The 25,504-nt window shown below is 52.1% G+C and overlaps 3 protein-coding genes across 12 annotated transcripts in view; 2 read left to right on the forward strand and 1 right to left on the reverse strand.

Annotated features, from left to right (window-relative positions):
* The window catches only part of LOC107307183 (uncharacterized), a 42,906-nt gene extending 31,013 nt beyond the window's left edge, over positions 1-11,893 (reverse strand). For 8 of the 9 annotated variants that reach the window (XR_014941519.1, XR_014941518.1, XR_014941516.1 and 5 more), the window contains exons 1-6: positions 11,700-11,893; positions 11,370-11,593; positions 5,514-5,611; positions 5,191-5,236; positions 3,736-3,836; positions 1,399-1,518 (exon numbers count right to left, since the gene is read on the reverse strand). Coding sequence is in view for 2 of the 9 variants with exons in the window: in XM_085534616.1 (XP_085390742.1) it covers positions 1,399-1,518; positions 3,736-3,836; positions 5,191-5,236; positions 5,514-5,611; positions 11,370-11,499 (495 nt within the window). In the remaining 7 variants the exon portion in view is untranslated. The remainder of the gene's footprint in view (positions 1-1,398; positions 1,519-3,735; positions 3,837-5,190; positions 5,237-5,513; positions 5,612-11,369; positions 11,594-11,699) is intronic. The other variant, XM_085534617.1, reaches the window with a different exon arrangement.
* On the forward strand, positions 11,893-13,353 carry GEMIN7 (gem nuclear organelle associated protein 7). Its single transcript, XM_015850652.2, has 2 exons — positions 11,893-12,046; positions 12,912-13,353. The coding sequence occupies exon 2, from the start codon at positions 12,916-12,918 to the stop codon at positions 13,351-13,353; it is 438 nt and encodes a 145-aa protein (XP_015706138.2). The 5' UTR covers positions 11,893-12,046; positions 12,912-12,915.
* Positions 13,354-15,599: 2,246 nt separating this feature from the next.
* TBCB (tubulin folding cofactor B) lies at positions 15,600-24,190 on the forward strand. Of its 2 annotated transcripts, none has more exons than XR_014941523.1 (6): positions 15,600-15,779; positions 18,337-18,480; positions 19,351-19,447; positions 20,473-20,656; positions 22,657-22,729; positions 24,036-24,190. XR_014941523.1 is itself a non-coding variant. In XM_085534621.1 (6 exons), the coding sequence occupies exons 1-6, from the start codon at positions 15,633-15,635 to the stop codon at positions 24,148-24,150; spliced, it is 768 nt and encodes a 255-aa protein (XP_085390747.1). In that variant the 5' UTR covers positions 15,600-15,632; the 3' UTR covers positions 24,151-24,190. The 2 variants fall into 2 exon arrangements, 1 of the variants encoding a protein (XP_085390747.1); XM_085534621.1 differs by having other exon boundaries at positions 20,473-20,664.
* The last annotated feature ends 1,314 nt before the right edge of the window (positions 24,191-25,504 follow it).

The raw sequence follows: 25,504 nt of genomic DNA on the forward strand, positions 1-25,504 counted from the left end.
CACACAACCATGGGCTCCTATAGGGTTGTAAAGGTCCTTGCAGATCACAGGACTGTGGGCTCCTATAGGGTTTTAAAGGTCCTTGCAGGTCACACGACCATGGGCTCCTATAGGGTTGGAAGGGTCCTAGAAGGGGATAAAGCCATGGGATCCTACAAAGGTCCTTGCAGGTCACAGGCCCATGGTCTCCTATAGGGTTGGAAAGGTCCTTGCAGGTCACACGACCATGGTCTCCTATAGGGTTGTAAAGGTCCTTGCAGGTCACACGACCATGGTCTCCTATAGGGTTGGAAAGGTCCTTGCAGGTCACATGACCATGGTCTCCTATGGGGTTGTAAAGGTCCTTGCAGGTCACAGGCCCATGGGATCCTATAGGGTTGTAAAGGTCCTTGAAGATCACAGGACTGTGGGCTCCTACAGGGTTGTAAAGGTCCTTGCAGGTCACACGACCATGGGATCCTATAGGGTTGTAAAGGTCCTTGCAGGTCACACGACTGTGGGCTCCTATAGGGTTTGAAGGGTCCTAGAAGGGGATAAAGCCATGGGATCCTACAAAGGTCCTTGCAGGTCACACGACCATGGGATCCTATGGGGTTGTAAAGGTCCTTGCAGGTCACACGACCATGGGATCCTACAATGGTTGGGTTGTAAAGGGCTCCTATAGGGTTGTAAAGGTCCTTGTAGGTCACACAACCATGGGCTCCTATAGGGTTGTAAAGGTCCTTGCAGGTCACACGACCATGGGATCCTATGGGGTTGGAAAGGACCTTGCAGGTCACAGGACCATGGGCTCCTATAGGGTTGGAAAGGTCCTTGCAGGTCACACAACCATGGGATCCTATAGGGTTGGAAAGGTCTTTGCAGGTCACAGGACCGTGGGCTCCTATAGGGTTGGAAGGGTCCTAGAAGGGGATAAAGCCATGGGATCCTACAAAGGTCCTTGCAGGTCACACGACCATGGGCTCCTATAGGGTTGTAAAGGTCCTTGCAGATCACAGGACCGTGGGCTCCTATAGGGTTGTAAAGGTCCTTGAAGGTCACACGACCATGGGCTCCTACAATGGTTGGGCTCCTATAGGGTTGTAAAGGTCCTTGCAGGTCACAGGCCCATGGTCTCCTATAGGGTTGGAAAGGTCCTTGCAGGTCACACGACCATGGGCTCCTATAGGGTTTGAAGGGTCCTAGAAGGGGATAAAGCCATGGGATCCTACAAAGGTCCTTGCAGGTCACACGACCATGGGCTCCTATGGGGTTGTAAAGGTCCTTGCAGGTCACAGGCCCATGGGATACTATGATAGTTGGGTTGGAAAGGTCCTTGCAGGTCACAGGCCCATGGGATCCTATAGGGTTGTAAAGGTCCTTGCAGGTCACAGGCCCACGGGGTCCCATGGCACCCACCTTCCTCATCATGTGCGCGGCCGCCTGCCAGCCCCGCGTCCCGATGTGTTTGTTGAAGGAGATGTTGAGGTGCGTGGCCGACTCGTAGTATTCGATCATGTCAAACAGCGCCGAGGCGCCCTGAGAACAGGGAGATAGGGGTGAAAATGGGGCAGAAAGGTGGAAATTGGGGTTAGAATGGGGAGAAATGGGGCGGAATGGTGGAAATTGGGGTTAGAATGGGAAAAATGGGGCGGAATAGTGGGAATTGGGGTTAGAATGGGGAAAAATGGGGCGGAATGGTGGGAATTGGGGTTAGAATGGGAAAAAATGGGGATTAGAATGGGGAAAAATGGGGCGGAATGGTGGGAATTGGGGGTTAGAATGGGAAAAAATGGGGATTAGAATGGACAAAATGGGGCAGAATGGTGGAAATTGGGGGTTAGAACGGCCAAAATGGGGCAGAAAGGTGGAAATTGGGGTTAGAATGGGAAAAAATGGGGATTAGAATGGACAAAACGGGGCAGAATGGTGGAATTTGGGGATTAGAATGGCCAAAATGGGGCGAAATAGTGAAAAATGGAAATCAGAATGGCAAAAACGGGGTGGAAAGGTGGAAATTGGGGGTTAGAATGGGAAAAAATGGGGCGGAATGGACAAAATGGGGCAGAATGGTGGAAATTGGGGTTAGAATGGGAAAAAATGGGGATTAGAATGGACAAAATGGGGCAGAAAGGTGGAAATTGGGGGTTAGAATGGGAAAAAATGGGGCGGAATGGTGGAAATCGGGGGTTAGAATGGCCAAAAATGGGGCGGAATGTTAGAAATCAAGGATTAGATTGGCAAAAAATGGGGCAGAAAGGTGGAAATTGGGGATTAGAATGGGGAAAAAATGGGGGTTAGAATGGGAAAAATGGGGCGGAATGGTGGGAATTGGGGTTAGAATGGGAAAAAATGGGGCGGAATGGTGGGAATTGGGGTTAGAATGGGAAAAAATGGGGATTAGAATGGACAAAATGGGGCAGAATGGTGGAATTTGGGGATTAGAATGGCCAAAATGGGGCGAAATAGTGAAAAATGGAAATCAGAATGGCAAAAACGGGGTGGAAAGGTGAAAATTGGGGGTTAGAATGGGAAAAAATGGGGCGGAATGGTGGAAACTGGGGGTTAGAATGGGAAAAAATGGGGATTAGAATGGACAAAATGGGGCAGAATGGTGGAAATTGGGGGTTAGAATGTGAAAAAATGGGGCAGAATGGACAAAATGGGGCAGAATGGTGGAAATTGGGGGTTAGAATGGGGAAAAATGGGGCGGAATGGTGGAAATTGGGGGTTAGAATGGGAAAAAATGGGGATTAGAATGGGGAAAAATGGGGCAGAAAGGTGGAAATTGGGGGTTAGAATGGGAAAAAATGGGGATTAGAATGGGGAAAAATGGGGCAGAAAGGTGGAAATTGGGGTTAGAATGGGAAAAATGGGGCGGAATGGTGGGAATTGGGGTTAGAATGGGAAAAATGGGGCGGAATGGTGGAAATTGGGGTTAGAATGGGGAAAAATGGGGCAGAATGGTGGGAATTGGGGTTAGAATGGGAAAAAATGGGGCGGAATGGTGGGAATTGGGGCTTAGAATGGGAAAAAATGGGGCGGAATGGTGGGAATTGGGGGTTAGAATGGGAAAAAATGGGGATTAGAATGGACAAAATGGGGCAGAATAGTGGAAATTGGGGTTAGAATGGGAAAAATGGGGATTAGAATGGGAAAAAATGGGGTGAAATGGTGGAAATTGGGGTTAGAATGGGAAAAAATGGGGCGGAATTGTGGGAATTGGGGATTAGAATGGCCAAAAATGGGGCAGAATGGTGGAAATCAGGGACTAGAATGGCTAAAAATGGGGTAGAATAGTGGAAATTGGGGATTAGAATGGCTTAAATGGGGCGGAATGTTGGAAATTGGGGGTTAGAATGGGAAAAAATGGGGCAGAATGGTGGGAATTGGGGGTTAGAATGGGAAAAAATGGGGCAGAATGGTGGAAATTGGGGGTCAGAATGGCCAAAATGGGTAGGAATGGTGGAAATTGGGGATTAGAATGGCCAAAATGGGGATTCGAATGGCCAAAATGGGGCAGAATGGTGGAAATTAGGGATTAGAATGGTCAAAATGGGGCGGAATGGTGGAAATTTGGGTTTAGAATGGTCAAAATGGGGCGGAATGGTGGAAATCAGGGATTAGAACGACAAAAAATGGGGTAAATCTCCCTTCACATTGAGACACCCAATGACTGACTCGTGGTTTTTAACCTCATTCCCCATCGGAACCGACCCCAAAACCCATTGGGTCCAATTGGGTCTCATCACTCACGTCTTCATCCAAACTCGTTTGTTCCAAGTCAACGATTTTGAACTGCAGCCTCTTGAAAATCTCCTCCAGCGCCTCGCAGGCCTTGTAGTCCAGCTTCTCCCCTGGGGCAAAAAACAGCGGAATTGGGGAATTTAGATACGGAAAGGTCCATTTTTGTTGTGTCCGGGGAATGGGGATGGTTGGTTGGGGGGTAAAAAGAGGGGAGGGGGCTTCAGGGATCACCCAGATGGATGGATGTGTTGTTATATGGCTGGAAAGCTTGTGGGATCCAATGGTGGTTGGGTTGGGTTGGATCTATGGGGTCATGGAACCACGGGATCCTATAATGGGTTGGATGGGATCTACGGGGTCATGGAACCATGGGATCCTATAGTGGATGTGTTGGGTGGATCCTATGGGGTCATAGAACTATGGGATCCTACAATGGGTTGGGTGGGATCTATGGGGTCATGGAACCATGGGATCCTATAATGGATGGGTTGAATGGGACCTATGGGGTCATGGAACCATGGGATCCTATAATGGATTGGTTGGAAAGGATCTATGGGGTCATGGAACCATGGGATCCTATAATGGTTGGGTTGGATCTATGGGGTCATGGAACCATGGGATCCTATAATGGTTGGGTGGGATCTATGGGGTCATGGAACCATTGGATCCTATAATGGTTGGGTGGGATCTATGGGGTCATGGAACCATGGGATCCTATAATGGATTGGTTGGAAAGGATCTATGGGGTCATGGCACCAAGGGATCCTATAATGGATGGGTTGAATGGGATCTATGGGGTCATGGAACCATGGGATCCTATAATGGTTGGGTGGGATCTATGGGGTCATGGAACCATGGGATCCTATAATGGTTGGGTTGGATCTATGGGATCATGGAACCATGGGATCTTATAATGGTTGGGTTGGATATATGGGGTCATGGAACCATGGGATCCCATAATGGTTCGGTTGAATATATGGGGTCATGGAACCACGGGATCCTATAATGGTTGGGTGGGATCTATGGGGTCATGGAACCATGGGATCCTACAATGGGTTGGAAGGGATCTATGGGGTCATGGAACCATGGGATCCTATAACGGATGTGTTGAATGGGACCTATGGGGTCATGGAACCATGGGATCCCATAATGGTTGGGGGGATCTATGGGGTCATGGAACCATGGGATCCTATAATGGATGGGTTGGGTGGGATCTATGGGGTCTTGGATCCATGGGATCCTATAATAGTTGGGTGGGATCTATGGGGTCATGGAACCATGGGATCCTACAATAGAAGTAAAAGATGGAGAGAACAAAACCTTAAACTTTTAACTTTTTTTAAAGGGTGACAAGAAAACCCCTAAAAAAGGTTTTTTTGGGGCAAGTTGTGGGGCGCTTCACTCAACTATGGGGTCAACAAGGTGAAATCCCAAATGTGGGATGATAAAGAACGAGGCGCTCACCTTTGAGATCCAAACAATCTATCCTGGGTGCCAGGTCCTTAAATTCCTGGAAAAGAGCAAAATGCAGCATTTTAACCCCAAAAAAGGAGCATTAAAATGAGGTGAAAACCCAAGAAATTGGGCAAATCCCAAAGCAGCCGTGTTTGCTAACGAGCAAAGCTCTCAAATGGGGTTTTAATTAGGGGTGAGATGAGCAGATATGGGAACGTTTCCATCTCAAACGAGCCCGACCCCAAGGCACATCATTAAGGGAAATTAGGCAAAACACGGTGTTAATTAATGCTAATTAACACCGTCCCTAATTAGGGATCCTCGTGTTCTACCTGGATCTGCTTGAGGAGTTTGGGGATCTGCTTGCAGCTCAGCTTCTGGCAGGCCTGCTTGTAGGCCGCGATGATCTCCTCCACCGTCACGTTTTGGGCTGAAAACACACAGAATTGGGGCTGTGGGTATGGAAACAGAACCTCCTTTATGGGGTCAGAGGGATTGGAGGCGCTCAATGGGAGGAGAAAAGGGAATGTGTTGATCTGTAGACCCCAATATTCCCCATTAATTGGGATTTAACCCACTAATTACGACCATATTGACCCGTAGACCCCAATATTCCCCATTAATTGGGATTTAACCCACTAATTACGACCATATTGACCTGTAGACCCGAATATACCCCGTTAATTGGGATTTAATCCACTAATTATGACCTTAGACCCCAATATTCCCCATTAATTGGGATTTAATCCACTAATTACGACCATATTGACCTGTAGACCCCAATATTCCCCATTAATTGGGATTTAACCCACTAATTATGACCATATTGACCTGTAGACCCCAATATTCCCCATTAATTGGGATTTAACCCACTAATTACGACCCATTGACCTGTAGACCCCAATATTCCCCATTAATTGGGATTTAACCCACTAATTATGACCATATTGGCCTGTAGACCCCAACAGTCCCCGTTAATTGGGATTTAACCCACTAATTATGACCATATTGACCTGTAGACCCCAATATTCCCAATTAATTGGGATTTAATCCACTAATTATGACCACATTGGTCTGTAGACCCCAACAGTCCCCATTAATTGAGATTTAATGCACTAATTATGACCCATTGACCTGTAGACCCCAATATTCCCCATTAATTGGGATTTAATCCACTAATGACGACCATATTGACCTGTAGACCCCAATATTCCCCATTAATTGGGATTTAACCCACTAATTATGACCCACTGACCTGTAGAGACCCCAATATTCCCCATTAATTGGGATTTAACCCACTAATTACGACCATATTGACCTGTAGACCCCAATATTCCCCATTAATTGGGATTTAATCCACTAATTATGACCATATTGACCTGTAGACCCCAATATTCCCCGTTAATTGGGATTTAATCCACTAATTATGACCACGTTGACCTGTAGACCCCAATATTCCCCATTAACTGGGATTTAATCCACTAATTATAACCATATTGACCTGTAGACCCCAATATTCCCCATTAATTGGGATTTAATCCACTAATTATGACCACGTTGACCGGTAGACCCCAATATTCCCCATTAATTGGGATTTAACCCACTAATTACGACTATATTGACCTGTAGACCCCAATATTCCCCATTAATTGGGATTTAATCCACTAATTATGACCACGTTGACCTGTAGACCCCAATATTCCCCGTTAATTGGGATTTAATCCACTAATTATGACCATATTGGTCTGTAGACCCCAATATTCCCCATTAATTGGGATTTAATCCACTAATTATGACCATATTGACCTGTAGACCCCAATATTCCCCATTAATTGGGATTTAATCCAATAATTATGACCATATTGACCTGTAGACCCCAATATTCCCCATTAATTGGGATTTAACTCACTAATTACAACCACATTGGTCTGTAGACCCCAATATTCCCCATTAATTGGGATTTAATCCACTAATTACAACTATATTGACCTGTAGATCCCAATATTCCCCATTAATTGGGATTTAATCCACTAATTACGACCATATTGACCTGTAGACCCCAATATTCCCCATTAATTGGGATTTAATCCACTAATTACAACTATATTGACCTGTAGACCCCAATATTCCCCATTAATTGGGATTTAATCCACTAATTACGACCATATTGACCTGTAGACCCCAATATTCCCCATTAATTGGGATTTAATCGATTAATTATGACCACGTTGACCTGTAGACCCCAATATTCCCCATTAATTGGGATTTAACCCACTAATTACGACCATATTGACCTGTAGACCCCAATATTCCCCATTAATTGGGATTTAATCCACTAATTACCACCATATTGACCTGTAGACCCCAATATTCCCCATTAATGGGGATTTACTCCACTAACGATGACCCGCTGACCTGTAGACCCCAACAGAGCCCATTAATTGGGATTAAAAGCCCTAAAAAACAGAATCATAGGGGACCATAAAAAGGAGCCATTGGGAACCCTAAAAAAGGGGCCTAAAAACCCATGGGGCCATAAGGGGGGTGTGGGGTTCGTTAGGGAGGCCTGACAAGGCCTAGGCCTCCATCATGGGGCCTTAATGGGGCCTTAGTGGGGCTTTAATGGGGCCTTAGTGGGGTTTTAATGGGGCTGAAGGGGCCTTAATGGGGCCTTAAGGGGTCTTAGTAGGGCCTTAATGGGGCCTGAAGGGGTCTTAGTAGGGCCTTAATCGGGCCTGAAGGGGTCTTAGTAGGGCCTTAATGGGGCCTGAAGGGGTCTTAGTAGGGCCTTAATGGGGCTGAAGGGGCCTTAATGGGGCCTGAAGGGGTCTTAGTAGGGCCTTAATGGGGCTGAAGGGGCCTTAATGGGGCCTTAAGGGGTCTTAGTAGGGCCTTAATGGGGCCTTAAGGGGTCTTAGTAGGGCCTTAATGGGGCCTTAAGGGGTCTTAGTAGGGCCTTAATGGGGCCTGAAGGGGCCTTAGTAGGGCCTTAATGGGGCTGAAGGGGCCTTAATGGGTCTTAGTAGGGCCTTAATGGGGCCTGAAGGGGTCTTAGTAGGGCCTTAATGGGGCTGAAGGGGCCTTAATGGGGCTGAAGGGGTCTTAGTAGGGCCTTAATGGGGCCTTAAGGGGTCTTAGTAGGGCCTTAATGGGACTGAAGGGGCCTTAATGGGGCTGAAGGGGTCTTAGTAGGGCCTTAATGGGGCCTTAAGGGGTCTTAGTAGGGCCTTAATGGGGCCTTAGTAGGGCCTTAATGGGGCTGAAGGGGCCTTAATGGGGCCTAATGGGGCCTTAGTAGGGCCTTAATGGGGCTGAAGGGGCCTTAATGGGGCCTTAGTAGGGCCTTAATGGGGCCTAATGGGGCCTTAGTGGGGATTTAATGGGGCCTAAAGGGGCCTTAATGGGGCCTAAAGGGGCCTTAGTGGGGTCGTGAAGGGGTCTGGGGTCTTCTAGTGAGGAATAATGGGGTCTAACGAGGCCTGGGGCTTCTCTATGGGGTCAATAAATGGGAGCCATTGGGAAGCCTAAAAACGGAGCCCTGTAGGACCCTGCTATGGGGCGGGGGCTGCAATATGGGGCACAGCGCGGTAACCTAAGATGGCGTGGGAAGAACCCGATCCCACAGCTCATTAATAAGCAATTAACGGGAGGAATAATTGATGCTCAGCAGCAAAGGAGACAGGAGATCTGATAGGGGAAACCTGATACGGGTCGTTAACGAGGGAAGTTCGTTAACGAGCTCATTTAGGGCGCTGTGCTGGGAAAGGCCCGTCCATGGGATCCTATAATGGTTGGGTTGGATGGGACCTATGGGGTCATGGAACCATGGGATCTTATAATGGATGGGTTGGATCTATGGGGTCATGGAACCATGGGATCCTATAATGGATGGGTTGAATGGGATCTATGGGGTCATGGAACCATGGGATCCTATAATGGATGGGTTGGATCTATGGGGTCATGGAACCATGGGATCCTATAATGGTTGGGTTGGATCTATGGGGTCATGGAACCATGGGATCCTATAATGGTTGGGTTGGGTGGGATCTATGGGGTCATAGAACCATGGGATCCTATAATGGATGGGTTGGATCTATGGGGTCTTGGAACCATGGGATCCTATAATGGTTGGGTTGGGTTGGATCTATGGGGTCTTGGAACCATGGGATCCTATAATGGTTGGGTTGGGTGGGATCTATGGGGTCATGGAACCAAGGGATCCTATAATAAATGGGTTGGATCTATGGGGTCATGGAACCATGGGATCCTATAATGGTTGGGTTGGATGGGATCTATGGGGTCATGGAAACATGGGACCCTATAATGGATGGGTGGGATCTATGGGGCATGGAACCATGGGATCCTATAATGGTTGGGTTGGATCTATGGGGTCATGGAACCATGGGATCCTATAATGGTTGGGTTGAATGGGATCTATGGGGTCATGGAACCATGGGATCCTATAATGGTTGGGTTGAATGGGATCTATGGGGTCATGGAACCATGGGATCCTATAATGGATGGGTTGAATGGGATCTATGGGGTCTTGGAACCATGGGATCCTATAATGGTTTGATTGGGTGGATCCTATGGGGTCATGGAACCATGGGATCCTATAATGGTTGGGTTGGATCTATGGGGTCATGGAACCATGGGATCCTATAATGGTTTGATGGGATCTATGGGGTCAATTCGGATCACACCGGGCTCACCCCCGGCCCACAGACCCACAGACCCCGGTTAGTTCGGTCCAATTTGGATCCCCCTGGTTCTGTTCGGTTCAATTCGGATCCCACCGGCCCCTGTTCGGTTCGGATTCCCCAGGTTCGGTTCGGATCCCCCCCAGTTCAATTCAATTCAGTTCAGATCCTCCCAGGCCCAGTTTGGTTCGGATCCCCCCGGTCCAATTCAATTCGGTTCCATTCGGTTCAATTCGGATCCTCCCTGCCCCGGTTCGGTTCGGACCCCCCCGGTTCAATTCAATTCGGATCCCCCTGGTTCAATTCATTTCGGATCCTCCTGGTTCGGTTCGGATCCCCCCGGCCCCGGTTTGGACCCCTCCAGTTCAATTCGGCTCCCCCCGGTTTGTTTCAGTTCAATTCAATTCGGATCCCCCTGGTCCCGGTTCGGTCCGAACCCCCCCCCTGGTTCAATTCAATTCAGACCCCCCCGGTTCCACTCAATTCAATTCGGATCCCCCCGGTTCCATTTGGTTCAATTCGGATCCCCCCGGTTCGGTTCAATTCAGTTCAATTTGGATCCCCCCGGCCCCGGTTCGGACCCTTCCGGTTCGGTTCGGACCCCCCCGGCCCCGGTTCAATTTGGACCCCCCCGGTCCCGGTTCCATTCAATTCGGCTCCCCCCGGTTCGGTTCGGTTCAATTCAATTTGGATCCCCCCGGTTCGGTTCGGACCCCCCCGGTTCAATTCGGTTCCATTCGGTTCAATTCGGACCCCCCCGGTTCGGTTCAATTCAATTCGGCTCCCCCCGGTCCCGGTTCGATCCGAACCCCCCCCGGTTCAATTCAATTCGGATCCCCCCGGTTCCATTCGGTTCAATTCGGATCCCCCCGGTTCGGTTCCATTCGGTTCATTTCGGATCCCCCCGGTCCCGGTTCGGACCCTTCCGGTTCGGTTCGGACCCCCCCGGCCCCGGTTCAATTCGGATCCCCCCGGTCCCGGTTCAATTCAATTCGGATCCCCCCGGTTCCATTCGGTTCAATTCGGATCCCCCCGGTTCCATTCGGTTCAATTCGGATCCTCCCGGTTCGGTTCGGACCCCCCTGGTTCAATTCGGTTCCATTCGGTTCAATTCGGACCCCGCCGGTTCGGTTCAATTCAATTCGGCTCCCCCCGGTCCCGGTTCGATCCGAACCCCCCCCGGTTCAATTCAATTCAGACCCCCCCGGTTCCATTCGGTTCAATTTGGACCCCCCCGGTTCGGTTCGGACCCCCCCGGTTCAATTCGGTTCCATTCGGTTCAATTCGGATCCCCCCGGTTCGGTTCAATTCAATTTGGACCCCCCCGGTTCGGTTCGGATCCCCCCGGTTCAATTCGGTTCCATTCGGTTCAATTCGGATCCCCCCGGTCCCGGTTCAATTCAATTCGGACCCCCCCGGTTCGGTTCAATTCAATTCAATTCGGCTCCCCCCGGTCCCGGTTCGATCCAACCCCCCCATTCCCGTTACCGTGTCTCCACGGGTCCTTGGGCTCCACGGCCCCGGACACGATGTCCTCATCGCAGGGGAACGTGACCCGTTTGATCCCGGTTCTCCCCCTTCCATCCTCGGCTCCAGCCGGTACCGGGTTGTTCTCCATCTTCTCACCGGGTCATGGCGGGGCCGAACCGGGCCATGGCGGGGGCCTGGTTACTTCGAGTCCGCTTTCGCACTTTCGTCACTACAACCTGCACCTTGACATCAAAAACTTGTGTATAAAAATCCGATACAACCCAATAAAAACCCACAAACCCGTAATTACAATTAATTGCTTTTTATTCCTATTGTTTTACTCCGCACCGTGAGGCTTGCGGCGAATCTGCGGCGGCGAATCGGTATTACCGCACTTTCGTCACAGCACACGCGGCGGAGCTTGTCGCACTTTCGTCACAGCGGGGAAAACAGGATAAATAAAATAGTAATAAAATAGTAATAAAAGGCGAAGAATGAGAGGGGTTTCCAAAAAACAGCGAGAAACTAAAGGAGAAGGAAAATAGCACCGATCGCCCATTTGGGAGGGGGAACAGGGATTTAGCGAATGTGCGGGGAGCGAATAATCAGATTAAGGGGTGGACGGCGCAGAGAGATGACGTCATTGGAAAGCGCGGGCGGGAACCGGAAGTGGAGCTGAGGGGCGACGAACTGAGGTGGGGGAGGGGGGGGTCTATGGGGGGTCTATAAGGGGGTCTATGGGGGTCTATAGGGGTCTATAGGAGTCTATGGGGGTTTATAGGGGTCTATGGGGCCCTATAGGGGTCTATGGGGTCCTATAGGGGTCTATGGGATCTATAAGGGGATCTATGGGGTCTATAGGGATCTATGGGGTCTATAGGGGGTCCATGGGGGTCTATGGGGTCTATAGGGGGTATATGGGGTCTATAGGGGTCTATAGGGGTCTATAAGGGGGTCTATAGTGGGTCTATGGGGTCCTATAGGGGATTTATGGGGGTCTATAGGGGGCCTATGGGGGGGTCTATGGGGAGTGGGTCTATGGGGGTTCTATAAGGGGGTCTATGGGGAGGGGGTCTGTGGGGAGGGTCTATGGGGGGGTCCAGATGGAGCTGGAGCTGCTCTGTAGGACCCTATAGGACCCCATAACACCCCAGAGGATCCCATGGGGCTCTGCGAGACCCTATAGGACCCCTGTCTGACCCTATAGGACCCCATAATACCCCAGAGGAACCCATGGGGCTCTGTGGGACCCTATAAGACCCCTGTCTGACCCTATAGGACCCCTATTTGTCCCTATAGGACCCCACCTCTCCCCACAGCACAAGCTGGAGCTGGTGGTGGGGGTCTCAGCCCCATAGATGGAACTGCATCTGCCCTATAGGACCCCACTGGGCTCTGTGGGGTCTTCTAGGCCCTTCTTTGACCCTATAGGACCCCCCCAGGCCCTATAGGAGCCCATACTGAGCCCTATGGCATCATGTTGTGGGGTGGGGAGCCGGTTGTGGGTCCTGCTTCATATAGGGGCCCACACTGACCCATTCATATCCATCCCCCTTACAGCCCCATGGCCGCCCCTACGAGCATCCTCCGCCTCCCCCATGGCCCCGATGTCTCCAGCCATGTCTCCAGCCCCACATCTCCATCCAGCCCCACATCACCATCCAGCCCCACATCTCCCCGCTATGGGGCAGCCCCCCATCAGGAGGGGGGCTCCATCCAGGCCTCCAGAGCTGCTTTACGTCGACGTTTCCTCCTCGCTTTGGCTGCAGCTCGAGGCCGGGAGGTGACGTTTGTGTTGTACCAACATAACAAGGTCAACGCGGTGCTGGGGGCTTCCAGGGTCCCCGATTGTACTGAGGTTAATGGTGGGGATGGGGTGGGGGTCCTGGCCTTTCAGGTGGAGGAGCTGCAGACCCCGCTGGGGGTCCAGAAAGTGGCTTTGTTGAGGGGGAGGGATGTGGTGGCGTTTGGGTTTAATAGGGGGGAAAAGAGGGGGAAATAGATGGGGGGATGAGGGGGGAAATGGGGGAAGTGATGGGGAAATGAATAGGGAAATGGGGGAAATGAAAGGGAAATCAATGGGGGAAGTGAGGGGGAAATAGATGGGGAGATGAGGGAGGGAATGGGGGGGAAATCAGTGGGGAAATGAGGGGGGGAGTGGGGGAAGTGATGGGGAAATCAATAGGGAAATGGGGGGGTGGAATGGGAGAAGTGATGGGGAAATCAATAAGGAAATAGGGGGGGAAATGAATGGGGAGATGAGGGGGAAATCAATGGGGAAATGAAGGAAGAGAATGGGGGAAGTGATGAGGAAATAGATGGGGAGATGAGGGGGGAAATGAGGGAGAGAATGGGGGGGAAGTGATGGGGAAATCAGTGGGGAAATGGGGGGGGGAAATGAATGGGGAGATGAAGGGGAAATAGATGGGGAAATGAGAGGGGGGATGGGGGAAGTGATGGGGAAATGAATGGGGGGATGAGGGGGAAATCAGTGGGGAAATGAGGTGGGGAATGCTGAAATCAATGGGGAAATGTGGGGGGGAATGGGGGAAGTGATGGGGAAATGAATGGGGGGATGAGGAGGAAATAAATGGGGAAACGAGGGGAGGGAAATGGGGGAAGTGATGGGGAAATAAATAGGGAAATGTGGGGGAAATGAATGGGGAGATGAGGGGGAAATAGATGGGGAAATGAGAGGGGGGATGGGAGAAGTGATGGGGAAATAGATGGGGAGATGAGGGGGGAAATGAGGGAGGGAATGGGGGGGAAATCAGTGGGGAGATGAGGGGGGGATGGGGGGATAAATGGGGAAATGAGGGGAGGGAAGTGATGGGGAAATCAATGGGGAAGTAAGGGGGGGAAATGAATGGGGGAAGTGAGGGGGAAATATATAGGGAAATGAGGGGGGGGATGGGGGAAGTGATGGGGAAATGAATGGGGAAATGAGGGGGGGAAGGGGGGAGATGAAATGGGGAAGTGATGGGGAAATGAATGGGGAGATAAGGGGGAAATCAGTGGGGAAATAAGGGGGGATGGGGGAAGTGATGGGGAAATAGATGGGGGGATGAGGGGGAAATCAGTGGGGGAATGAAGGGAGGGAATGGGGGAGATGGTGGGGAAATCAATGGGGGGATAAGGGGAGGGAATGGGGGAAGTGAGGGGGAAATGAATGGGGAGATGAGGGGGGAAATAAAGGGGAAATAAGGGGGAGTGATGGGGAAATAGGGGAAATAAAGGGGAAATAGGGGAAATAAAGGGGAAATAGGGGGAAGTGATGAGGAAATAGGGGAAATAAAGGGGAAATAGGGGAGAAATAAAGGGGAAATAGGGGAAATAAAGGGGAAATATGGGGAAATGATGGGGAAATAAAGGGGAAATTGGGGGAAATAAAGGGGAAATAGGGGAAATAGGGGGGAAGTGATGGGGAAATAGGGGGGAAATAGGGGGAAATAAAGGAGAAATAGGGGGAAATAAAGGGGAAATAGGGGGGAAGTAATGGGGAAATACGGGAAATAAAGGGGAAGTAGGGGAAATAAAGGGGAAATAGGGGGAAATAGGGGAAAGAGGGGGAAATAAAGGGGAAATAGGGGGAAATAAAGGGGAAATAGGGGAAATAAAGGGGAAATAGGAGAAATAAAGGGGAAATAGGGGGGAAGTGATGGGGAAATAGGGGGGAAATAATGGGGAAATACGGGAAATAAAGGGGAAATAGGGGAAATAAAGGGGAAATAGGGGAATTAATGGGGAAATAGGGGAAATAAAGGAGAAATAGGGGGGAAATAAAGGGGAAATAGGGGGAAATAAAGGGGAAATAGAGGGAATTAATGGGGAAATAGGGGGGAATATAGGGGAAATAAAGGGGAAATAGGGGGAAGTAATGGGCAAATGGGGGAAATAGGGGGGAAGTAATGGGGAAATATGGGAAATAATGGGGAAATAGGGGAAATACAAGGGAAATAGGGGGGAATAAAGGGACGCGGTCCCTTTAAGACTCAGCCCCTCCGTTGGCCGAGTTCCACCCCTCTGCCGGAACCTCCTCATTCCATTGGCCGAGCCCGCTGTCCATCAGCCCCAGAGGGCGGGCCAGATCTTCGAACTATCACCCCATTGGTTGCATCGTACTGTCAATCATCTCAGAGGGGCGGACCGAAAGCTTCAAGCCTCGCATTCTATTGGCTCCCTTACTTCCGTGTGGGCGTGTTGTCGCTTCCTATTGGTTGATTGCACTGAGGGGCGGGACGAAGCTTCCAGAAGAACCGGGGCGGCGGTAAGGCCGCAAAGATGAAGGCGATGGCGGAACCGGGACCGGGCCTGGTCGGAACCGGGTCGGTCCCACCGGGTTCGGTGTCGCTGTCTGTGAGCAGCAACCTCAGCGCCTTCACGTCTCTACGGCGCTACGGGACCGAGCTGAGCGTCGCCGAGATCAAGGTGGGGGGCTATGGGGGGCGGTGGGGGTGACGAGGCCTAGGCCTCTATAGTGGGGCCTAGTGAGGCCTAGTGGGGCCTAATGGGATCTGATGGGGGCTAATGGGATCTAATGGGATCTAATGGGGGCTAATGGGATTTAATGGGGCTTTAATGTGTTCTAATGGGGCTTTAATGGGTTCTAATGGGGGCTTAAGGGGATCTAATGGGGCTTTAATGGGATCTAATGGGGCTTAATGGGGTTTTAATGGGGGCTAATGGGGGCTTAAAGGGACCTTAGTGGGGCCTAATGGGGGCTTAAAGGGACCTAATGGGATCTGATGGGGGCTAATGGGATCTAATGGGTCTTAATGGGTCTTAATGGGAACTACTGGTACCTAATGGGGGCTTAATGGGATCTAATGGGGGCTAATGGGGTTTTAATGGGATCTAATGGGGTTTTAATGGGGCCTAATGGGGTTTTAATGGGGCCTAATGGGATCTAATGGGGTTTTAATGGGGGCTAATGGGATCTAATGGGGCCTAATGGGGTTTTAATGGGGCCTAATGGGATCTAATGGGGTTTTAATGGGGGCTAATGGGATCTAATGGGGCCTAATGGGGTTTTAATGGGGGCTAATGGGATCTAATGGGGTTTTAATGGGGGCTAATGGGATCTAATGGGGCCTAATGGGGGCTAATGGGACTTAATGGGGGCTAATGGGATCTAACGGGGCCTAATGGGGTTTTAATGGGGCCTAATGGGATCTAATGGTGTTTTAATGGGGCCTAATGGGGGCTAATGGGATCTAATGGGGCCTTAATGGACCTAATGGGGCTTTAATGGGATCTAATGGGGTTTTAATGGGGCTTAATGGGATCTAATGGGGTTTTAATGGGGGCTAATGGGGCCTAATGGGACGTAATGGGGGCTAATGGGATCTAATGGGGCCTAAAGGGGTTTTAATGGGGTTTTAATGGGACTTAATGGGGCGTAATGGGGACTTAATGGGATCTAATGGGGCCTTAATGGGGGCATAATGGGATCTAATGGGGCTTTAATGGGACCTAATGGGGGCTTAAAGGGTCCTTAGTGGGGCCTAATGGGATTTAATGGGGACTAAAGGGGCCTTAGTGGGTTTTAATGGGATCTAATGGGGTTTTAATGGGGTTTAATGGGGTCTTAGTGGGTTTTAATGGGGCCTAATGGGATCTAATGGGGCCTAATGAGATCTAATGGGACTTAATGGGGCCTAATGGGATCTAATGGAACCTAATGGGGCCTTAATGGACCTAATGGGGCTTTAATGGGGCCTAATGGGATCTAATGGGGTTTTAATGGGGCCTAATGGGATCTAATGGGGCCTAATGGGACCTAATGGGATCTAATGGGGTTTTAATGGGAGCCAATGGGGCCTAATGGGATCTAATGGGGCTGAATGGGATCTAATGGGACTTAATGGGGGCTTAAAGGGACCTTAGTGGGTTTTAATGGGACTTAATGGGAGCTAAAGGGGTTAATGGGGCCTTATTGGGACCTGAAGGGGTTTTAATGGGGCCTCAGTGGGGCCCAAAGGGACTTAAAGGGGACTAAAGGGGCCTTAGTGGGTTTTAATGGGATTTAATGGGGCCTTAGTGGGGCCTGAAGGGGTTTTAATGGGGCCTAATGGGATCTAATGGGACCTAATGGGATCTGATGGGGTTTTAATGGGACCTAATGGGGGCTTAAAGGGACCTTAGTGGGGCCTTAATGGGGCCTAATGGGACCTAATGGGGGCTTAATGGGGGCTTTAGTGGGATCTAATGGGGGCTTAAAGGGACCTAATGGGATCTAATGGGGGCTTAGTGGGATCTAATGGGACCTAATGGGGCCTAATGGGATCTAATGGCACCTAATGGGATCTAATGGGACCTAATGGGGCCCTATAGGGCTCCTGTGTGACCCTATAGCACCCCATGTGTCCCCACAGCGCAAGCTGGAGCTGGTAGTGGGGTCTCAGCCCCATGGATGGAGCTGGAGCTGCTCTGTAGGACCCTATGGGACCTCGTGGGGCTCTGTGGGGTCCCATAGGCCCTTACTTGACCCTATAGGGCCCCTGTGTGACCCTATAGCACCCAGTGTGTCCCCACAGCGCAAGCTGGAGCTGGTGGTGGGGGTCTCAGCCCCATGGATGGAGCTGGAGCTGCTCTGTAGGACCCTATGGGACCCCATGGGGCTCTGTGGGACCTTGTAGGGCCCCTGTGTGACCCTATAGCACCCGGTGTGTCCCCACAGCGCAAGCTGGAGCTGGTGGTGGGGGTCTCAGCCCCATGGATGGAGCTGGAGCTGCTCTGTAGGACCCTATGGGACCTCATGGGGCTCTGTGGGGTCCCATAGGCCCTTACTTGACCCTATAGGGCCCCTGTGTGACCCTATAGCACGCCATGTGTCCCTACAGCGCAAGCTGGAGCTGGTGGTGGGGGTCTCGGCCCCATGGATGGAGCTGGAGCTGCTCTGTAGGACCCTATGGGACCTCATGGGGCTCTGTGGGACCTTGTAGGGCCCCTGTGTGACCCTATAGCACCCCATGTGTCCCCACAGCGCAAGCTGGAGCTGGTGGTGGGGGTCTCGGCCCCATGGATGGAGCTGGAGCTGCGTGGTGCTGGTGGGGAGTTCCTGGCCCGCCTGGAACCCGATGACGCCCTATTGGGATCCTTCCCCGTCAGCGATGGCTGCGGGCTGCACGTGGGTCCCATTGTCCCTAATGTGACCCCAATGATCCCCCATGTACCCCATGTCCCCTTCCCCGCTGTCCTCATCCAGCTTCTGACCCCACACAGCGCCCCAATGTCCCCAGTGGGGGTCCTCACATCCCCTGTGTCCCCACTGTGTCCCTATACCCCATCCCAGTGTCCCACTGTGTCCCTATACCCCATCCCAGTGTCCCAATGTGTCCCTAAATGCCCCCATTGTGTCCCCACACCCCATCCCTACATCCCTAATATGGCCCCAATGCGTCCCCAATGGCCCCAGCTGGCCCCACATGTCCCCATAGTGTCCCCACATCCCATCCCATTGTCCCCATCCCATTGTCCCCATCCCATTGTCCCCATCCCATTGTCCCCATCCCCCTTCCCGATGTTCCCGCTGTCCCCAAACCCCATATTCCCATCATTTCCCTCTTTCTCCCCCCACATTGGGATCCCTCCTTCCCCCATATCCCCATATCCCCATATCCCCATATCCCCCATATCCCCCATATCCCCCATATCCCCATATCCCCATATCCCCCATATCCCCCATATCCCCATATCCCCATATCCCCCATATCCCCATAACCCCATATCCCCCATAACCCCGTATCCCCGTATCCCCCATATCCCCATATCCCCATATCCCCATATCCCCATATCCCCCATATCCCCCATATCCCCATATCCCCATATCCCCATATCCCCATATCCCCATATCCCCATATTCCCATATCCCCATATCCCCATATCCCCATATCCCCATATCCCCATAACCCCATATCCCCATAACCCCATTGGGATCCCCCATATCCCCATAACCCCATAACCCCATAACCCCATTGGGATCCCCCATATCCCGCAGGTCACAGACCGCAGTGGTGGCCGTATGGGGCAGTTTGAGGACGTGTCCCAAGTCCCCAAATACGAGATGGCCGACAGCGACTACGACAAGCGCACAGGTGACACCTCAACCACCCCATAGGTCACCCCATACGTCACCCCATATGTCACCCCATACGTCACCCCGTATGTCATCCCATACGTCATCCCATACGGCACCCCGTATGTCACCCCGTATGTCACCCCATACGCCACCCCATATGTCACCCCACTGACACCACACCGGGGTCCTTAAGTGTCCCCAAGGGTTCTTAGGGTCCCCTATTGCCCCCAATGGCTCCCAGCCCCCCATTGCCCCCATTGTCCCCAATGGCTCTCAGCCCCCCATGGCCCCCAGCCCCCCATTGTCCCCCATTGTCCCCCAATGGCCCCCAGCCCCCCATTGTCCCCTATAGTCCCCAATGGCCCCCATTGTCCCCAATGTCTCTCAACCCCCCTATATCCTCCTATATCCCCCAGCCCCCCATTGCCCCCCATTGCCCCCAATGGCCCCCATTGTCCCCAATGGCTCTCAGGCCCCCATTGATCCCTATTGCCCCCAATGGCCCCCAGCCCCCCATTGTCCCCATTGTCCCCAATGGCTCTCAGCCTCCCTATATCCCCCTATATCCCCCAGCCCCCCATTGCCCCCATTGTCCCCAGTGTCTCTCAGCCCCCCTATATCCCCCAGCCCCCCACTGCCCCCAATGGCTCTCAGCCTCCCCATTGCCCCTAGCCCCCCATAGCCCCCAATGGCTCTCAGTCCCCCATTGATCCCCATTGCCCCCAATGGCCCCCAGCCCCCCATTGTCCCCAATGTCTCTCAGCCCCCCTGTACCCCCCAATACCCCCCAATACCCCCCTATGCTCCCCTATACTCCCCTATACCCCCCTATATCCCCCTATATCCCCCCATACCCTCCTAAACCCCCCTATATCCCCTTATATCCCCCTATATCCCCCTATATCCCCCCCATACCCTCCTAAACCCCCCTATATCCCCCTATATCCCCCCATACCCTCCTAAACCCCCCTATATCCCCCTACATCCCCCTACATCCCCCTATATCCTCCTATACCCCCCTATACCCCCATTATCCCATAGACTCGGTCCGTTCCTTCCTCCGTCGGCGCCGTTGGGGCCGGTTTGACGAGGACGCGGAGCGACAGCGCGGGGCGGAAGCGGAGCAGAGACGGGCGGAAGAGGCCGAGCTGGCGGCCGCCATGACACCGGGAAGTCGTTGTTTGGTCAGTGTACCGGGACAGCCACAGCACCGCGGAACCATCGCGTACGTGGGTACGGAACCCAACGGGAACGGATGGGAACGGATGGGGATCGGGGAAATAAATGGGACTGGGGGGACCTGAATGGGACGGGGGGACCTAAATGGGATCCAGGGAACCCAAATGGGACCGGGGAGACCTGAATGGGACTGGGAAATCTGGGTGGCTAAGGTGGAACCCAAATGGGACTGGGGGGACCTCAATGGGATCCAGGGAACCCAAATGGGACTGGAGGGACCTAAATGGGACCGGGGAGACCTGAATGGGGCTGGGGAACACGTATGTGGGTATGGAACCCAACGGGAACGGATGGGATCGAATGGGAATGGATGGGGATCGGGGAAATAAATGAGAATGGGGGAACACAAATGGGATCCAGGGGACCCAAATGGGACTGGGGGGACCTGAATGGGATCCAAGGAACCTAAATGGGGCTGGGGGGACCCAAATGGGATCCAGGGAACCCAAATGGGACTGGGGGGACCTGAATGGGATCCAGGGAACCCAAATGGGACCGGGGAGACCTGAATGGGACTGGGGAACCGAATGGGACCGGGGGGACCTGAATGGGATCCAGAGAACCTAAATGGGACCGGGGGAACCTAAATGGGACTGGGGAACCGAATGGGACTGGGGAACTTGAATGGGATCCAGGGAACCTAAATAGGACTGTGGGAACCTAAATGGGATCCAGGGAACCCAAATGGGACTGGGGAAACTTAATGGGACCGGGGGGACCTGAATGGGATCCAGGGAACCTAAATAGGACTGGGGGGACCTAAATGGGATCCAGGGAACCCAAATGAAACTGGGGGACCCTAAATGGGACCGGGGAAACTTAATGGGGCTGGGGGGACCTGAATGGGATCCAGGGAACCTAAATGGGGCTGGGAGAACCCAGATGGACTGGGGGACCCTAAATAGGAAATGGGGGAACCCAGATGGGAACCAGGGAATCCAAATGGGACTGGGAGGACCTGAATGGGATCCAGGGAACCTAAATGGGGCTGCGGGGACCCAAATGGGGCTGGGGGAACCTGAATGGGACCAGGGGAACTTAAATGGGATCCAGGGAACCCAAATGGGCCCGGGGAAACTTAATGGGACCGGGGGGACCTGAATGGGGCTGGGGGAACCTGGGTGGCAAAGGTGGAACCCAAATGGGACTGGGGGAACCTGAATGGGATCCAGGAAGCCTTAATGGGACCAGGGGGACCTCAAATGGGACAGGGGGGACTTAAATGGGACCAGGGAACCCAAATGGGACCTGGGGAACCTAAATGGGATCAAGGGAACCCAAATGGGACTGAGGTTGCAAAGGTGGAACCCAGATGGGAGCAGGGGGACCCTAAATGGGACCGGGGGGACCTGAATGGGATCCAGGGAACCTAAATGGGACCGGGGGAACCTAAATGGGACTGGGGAACTGAATGGGACCGGGGGGACCTGAATGGGATCCAGGGAACCCAAATGGGGCTGGGGGGAACCCAGATGGACTGGGGGACCCTAAATAGGGAATGGGGGAACCCAGATGGGAACCAGGGAATCCAAATGGGACCAGGTGAACCCAGGTTGCAAAGGGGGAACGTAAATGGGTCCAGGGGGACCCAGATGGGATCAGTGGAACCCAGATGGGAACCAGGGACCCCAAATGGGACTGGGGGAACTCAGATGGCAAAGGGGGAACCCAAATGGTACAGAGTGACCCCAAAAGGGGCTCTGGGTGCCCCCAAATGGCCTGTGTGACCCCAAAACAGCACAGTGTGACTCTAAATGACCCTGTGAGATCTTAAGTGGCCTCATATGGCCCCAAATAACCCCATATGGCCCCAAATAACCCCATATGGCCCCAAATAACCCCATATGGCCCCAAATAATCCCATATGGCCCCAAATAACCCCATGTGGCCCCAAATAACCCCATATGGCCCCAAATAACCCCATATGGCCCCAAGCAGCCATCCCGGTGCTCACCCCACACCCCCTTCTCTCTCCCCACCCCATAGGACTCACTGACTTCAAACCCGGACATTGGGTCGGGGTCCGCTATGATGAGCCGGTGGGCAAACACGACGGCAGGTATTGGGGTGGGGGGGATGTACCCAATATCCCCTTGCTGACCCCAATATCCCATTGCTGTCCCCAATATCCCATTACTGACCCCAATATCCCATTGCTGTCCCCAATATCCCCTTGCTGACCCCAATACCCCATTACTGACCCCAATATCCCATTGCTGTCCCCAATATCCCATTGCTGACCCCAGTATCCCATTGCTGTCCCCAATATCCCATTGCTGACCCTAATATCCCACTGCTGACCCCAATATCCCATTGCTGACCCCAATATCCCATTGCTGACTCCAATATCCCATTGCTGACCCCAATATCCCATTTCTGTCCCCAATATCCCATTTCTGTCCCCAATATCCCATTGCTGACCCCAATATCCCATTGCTGTCCACAATATCCCATTGCTGACCCCAATATCCCATTGCTGTCCACAATATCCCATTGCTGACCCCAATACCCCATTACTGACCCCAATACCCCATCGCTGACCCCAATATCCCATCGCTGACCCCAATATCCCATTGCTGACCCCAATATCCCATTGCTGTCCCCAATATCCCACTGCTGTCCCCAATATCCCATTGCTGTCCCCAATATCCCATTTCTGTCCCCAATATCCCACTGCTGACCCCAATATCCCATTGCTGTCCCCAATATCCCATTGCTGACCCCAATACCCCATTACTGACCCCAATACCCCATCGCTGACCCCAATATCCCATCGCTGACCCCAATATCCCATTGCTGACCCCAATATCCCATTCCTGACCCCAATATCCCATCGCTGTCCCCAATACCCCATTGCTGACCCCAATATCCCATTGCTGACCCCAATATCCCATTGCTGTCCCCAATACCCCACTGCTGACCCCAATACCCCATTGCTGACCCCAATATCCCATTGCTGTCCCCAATATCCCATTGCTGACCCCAATATCCCATTGCTGCCCCCAATACCCCATTGCTGTCCCCAATATCCCATTGCTGTCCCCAATATCCCATTGCTGACCCCAATGTCCCATTGCTGACCCCAATATCCCATTTCTGTCCCCAATATCCCATAGGGGTCCCCAATATCCCATTCCTGACCCCAATATCCCATTGCTGTCCCCAATATCCCATTGCTGTCCCCAGTATCCCCTTGCTGACCCCAATATCCCATTGCTGACCCCAATATCCCATTGCTGCCCCCAATATCCCATTGCTGCCCCCAATACCCCATTACTGACCCCAATACCCCATTGCTGACCCCAATACCCCATTACTGACCCCAATACCCCATTGCTGACCCCAAATCCCCTCTATCCCCATAGTGTCGGTGGCCGCCGTTACTTCGAGTGCCCTCATCCTTATGGGGCCTTTGTCCGCCCGCAGCGCGTCACGGTGGGGGATTATCCAGAGGAAGACGACGGGTTGGATGAGCTCTAAGGGCTGAATTTTGGGGTAAAACAAAGCGATTTTGGGACTATCGCCGCCTCCGCTCCTTCTGTCCTCACCTTCGGGGGTGGAGGTGTCCCATTGACCCCAAATACCCCAAAGTATGGGGGTATTTAACCCCATTCTTTATGGGGTTGGGGTTGGGTTTGGCGTAACGCTCAGCCCTAAAACCCCAACCCCAAAACCATCGTTTCTCACCCCAAAATGACCCCAAAATGGTCGTTTTCACTCCACATTGATCCCGCTGACCCCAAAATCCCTATTTCTGTCCCCAAATTGGAGGGTGGAGCCCCAAAACCATCGTTTTTCACCCCAAAATGGGCCCCAAAATGGCCGTTTTCACTCCACATTGATCTGGCAGACCCCAAAATCCCCATTTCTGTCCCCAAATTAAAGGGTGGGGCCCCAAAACCATCATTTCTCACCCCAAAATGGGCCCCAAAAATGGCTGTTTTCACTCCACATCGATCCCACTGACCCCAAAATCCCTATTTCTGTCCCCAAATTAAAGGGTGGGGCCCCAAAACCATCGTTTTTCACCCCAAAATGGCCCCAAAATGGTCGTTTTCACTCCACATCGATCCAGCTGACCCCAAAATCCCCATTTCTGTCCCCAAATTAAAGGGTGGGGCCCCAAAACCATCATTTCTCACCCCAAAATGGGCCCCAAAAATGGCTGTTTTCACTCCACATTAATCCGGCAGACCCCAAAATCCCCATTTCTGTCCCCAAATTAAAGGGTGGGGCCCCAAAACCATCGTTTTTCACCCCAAAATGGGCCCCAAAAATGGCCGTTTTCACTCCACATTGATCCCGCTGACCCCAAAATCCCCATTTCTGTCCCCAAATTGGAGGGTGGAGCCCCAAAACCATCGTTTCTCACCCCAAAATTAACCCAAAAATGGCAGTTTTCACTCCATGTCGATCAAGCAGACCCCAAAATCCCCATTTCTGTCCCCAAATTAGAGGGTGAGGCCCCAAAACCATCATTTCTCACCCCAAAATGGGCCCCAAAAATGGCTGTTTTCACTCTACATTAATCCAGCTGACCCCAAAATCCCCATTTCTGTCCCCAAATTAGAGGGTGGGGCCCCAAAACCATCGTTTTTCACCCCAAAATGGCCCCAAAATGGTCGTTTTCACTCCACATTGATCCCGCTGACCCCAAAATCCCCATTTCTGTCCCCAAATTAAAGGGTGGGACCCCAAAACCATCATTTCTCACCCCAAAATGGCCGCTTTTTCTCCACATTGATCCGGCTGACCCCAAAATCCCCATTTCTGTCCCCAAATTAGAGGATGGGGCCCCAAAACCATCATTTCTCACCCCAAAATGGGCCCCAAA

Source organism: Coturnix japonica, unplaced genomic scaffold (assembly GCF_054131305.1).
Source record: "Coturnix japonica strain WE unplaced genomic scaffold, WE-NBRP24 Scf089, whole genome shotgun sequence".
In the NCBI taxonomy this organism is placed as follows: Eukaryota; Metazoa; Chordata; class Aves; order Galliformes; family Phasianidae; genus Coturnix; species Coturnix japonica.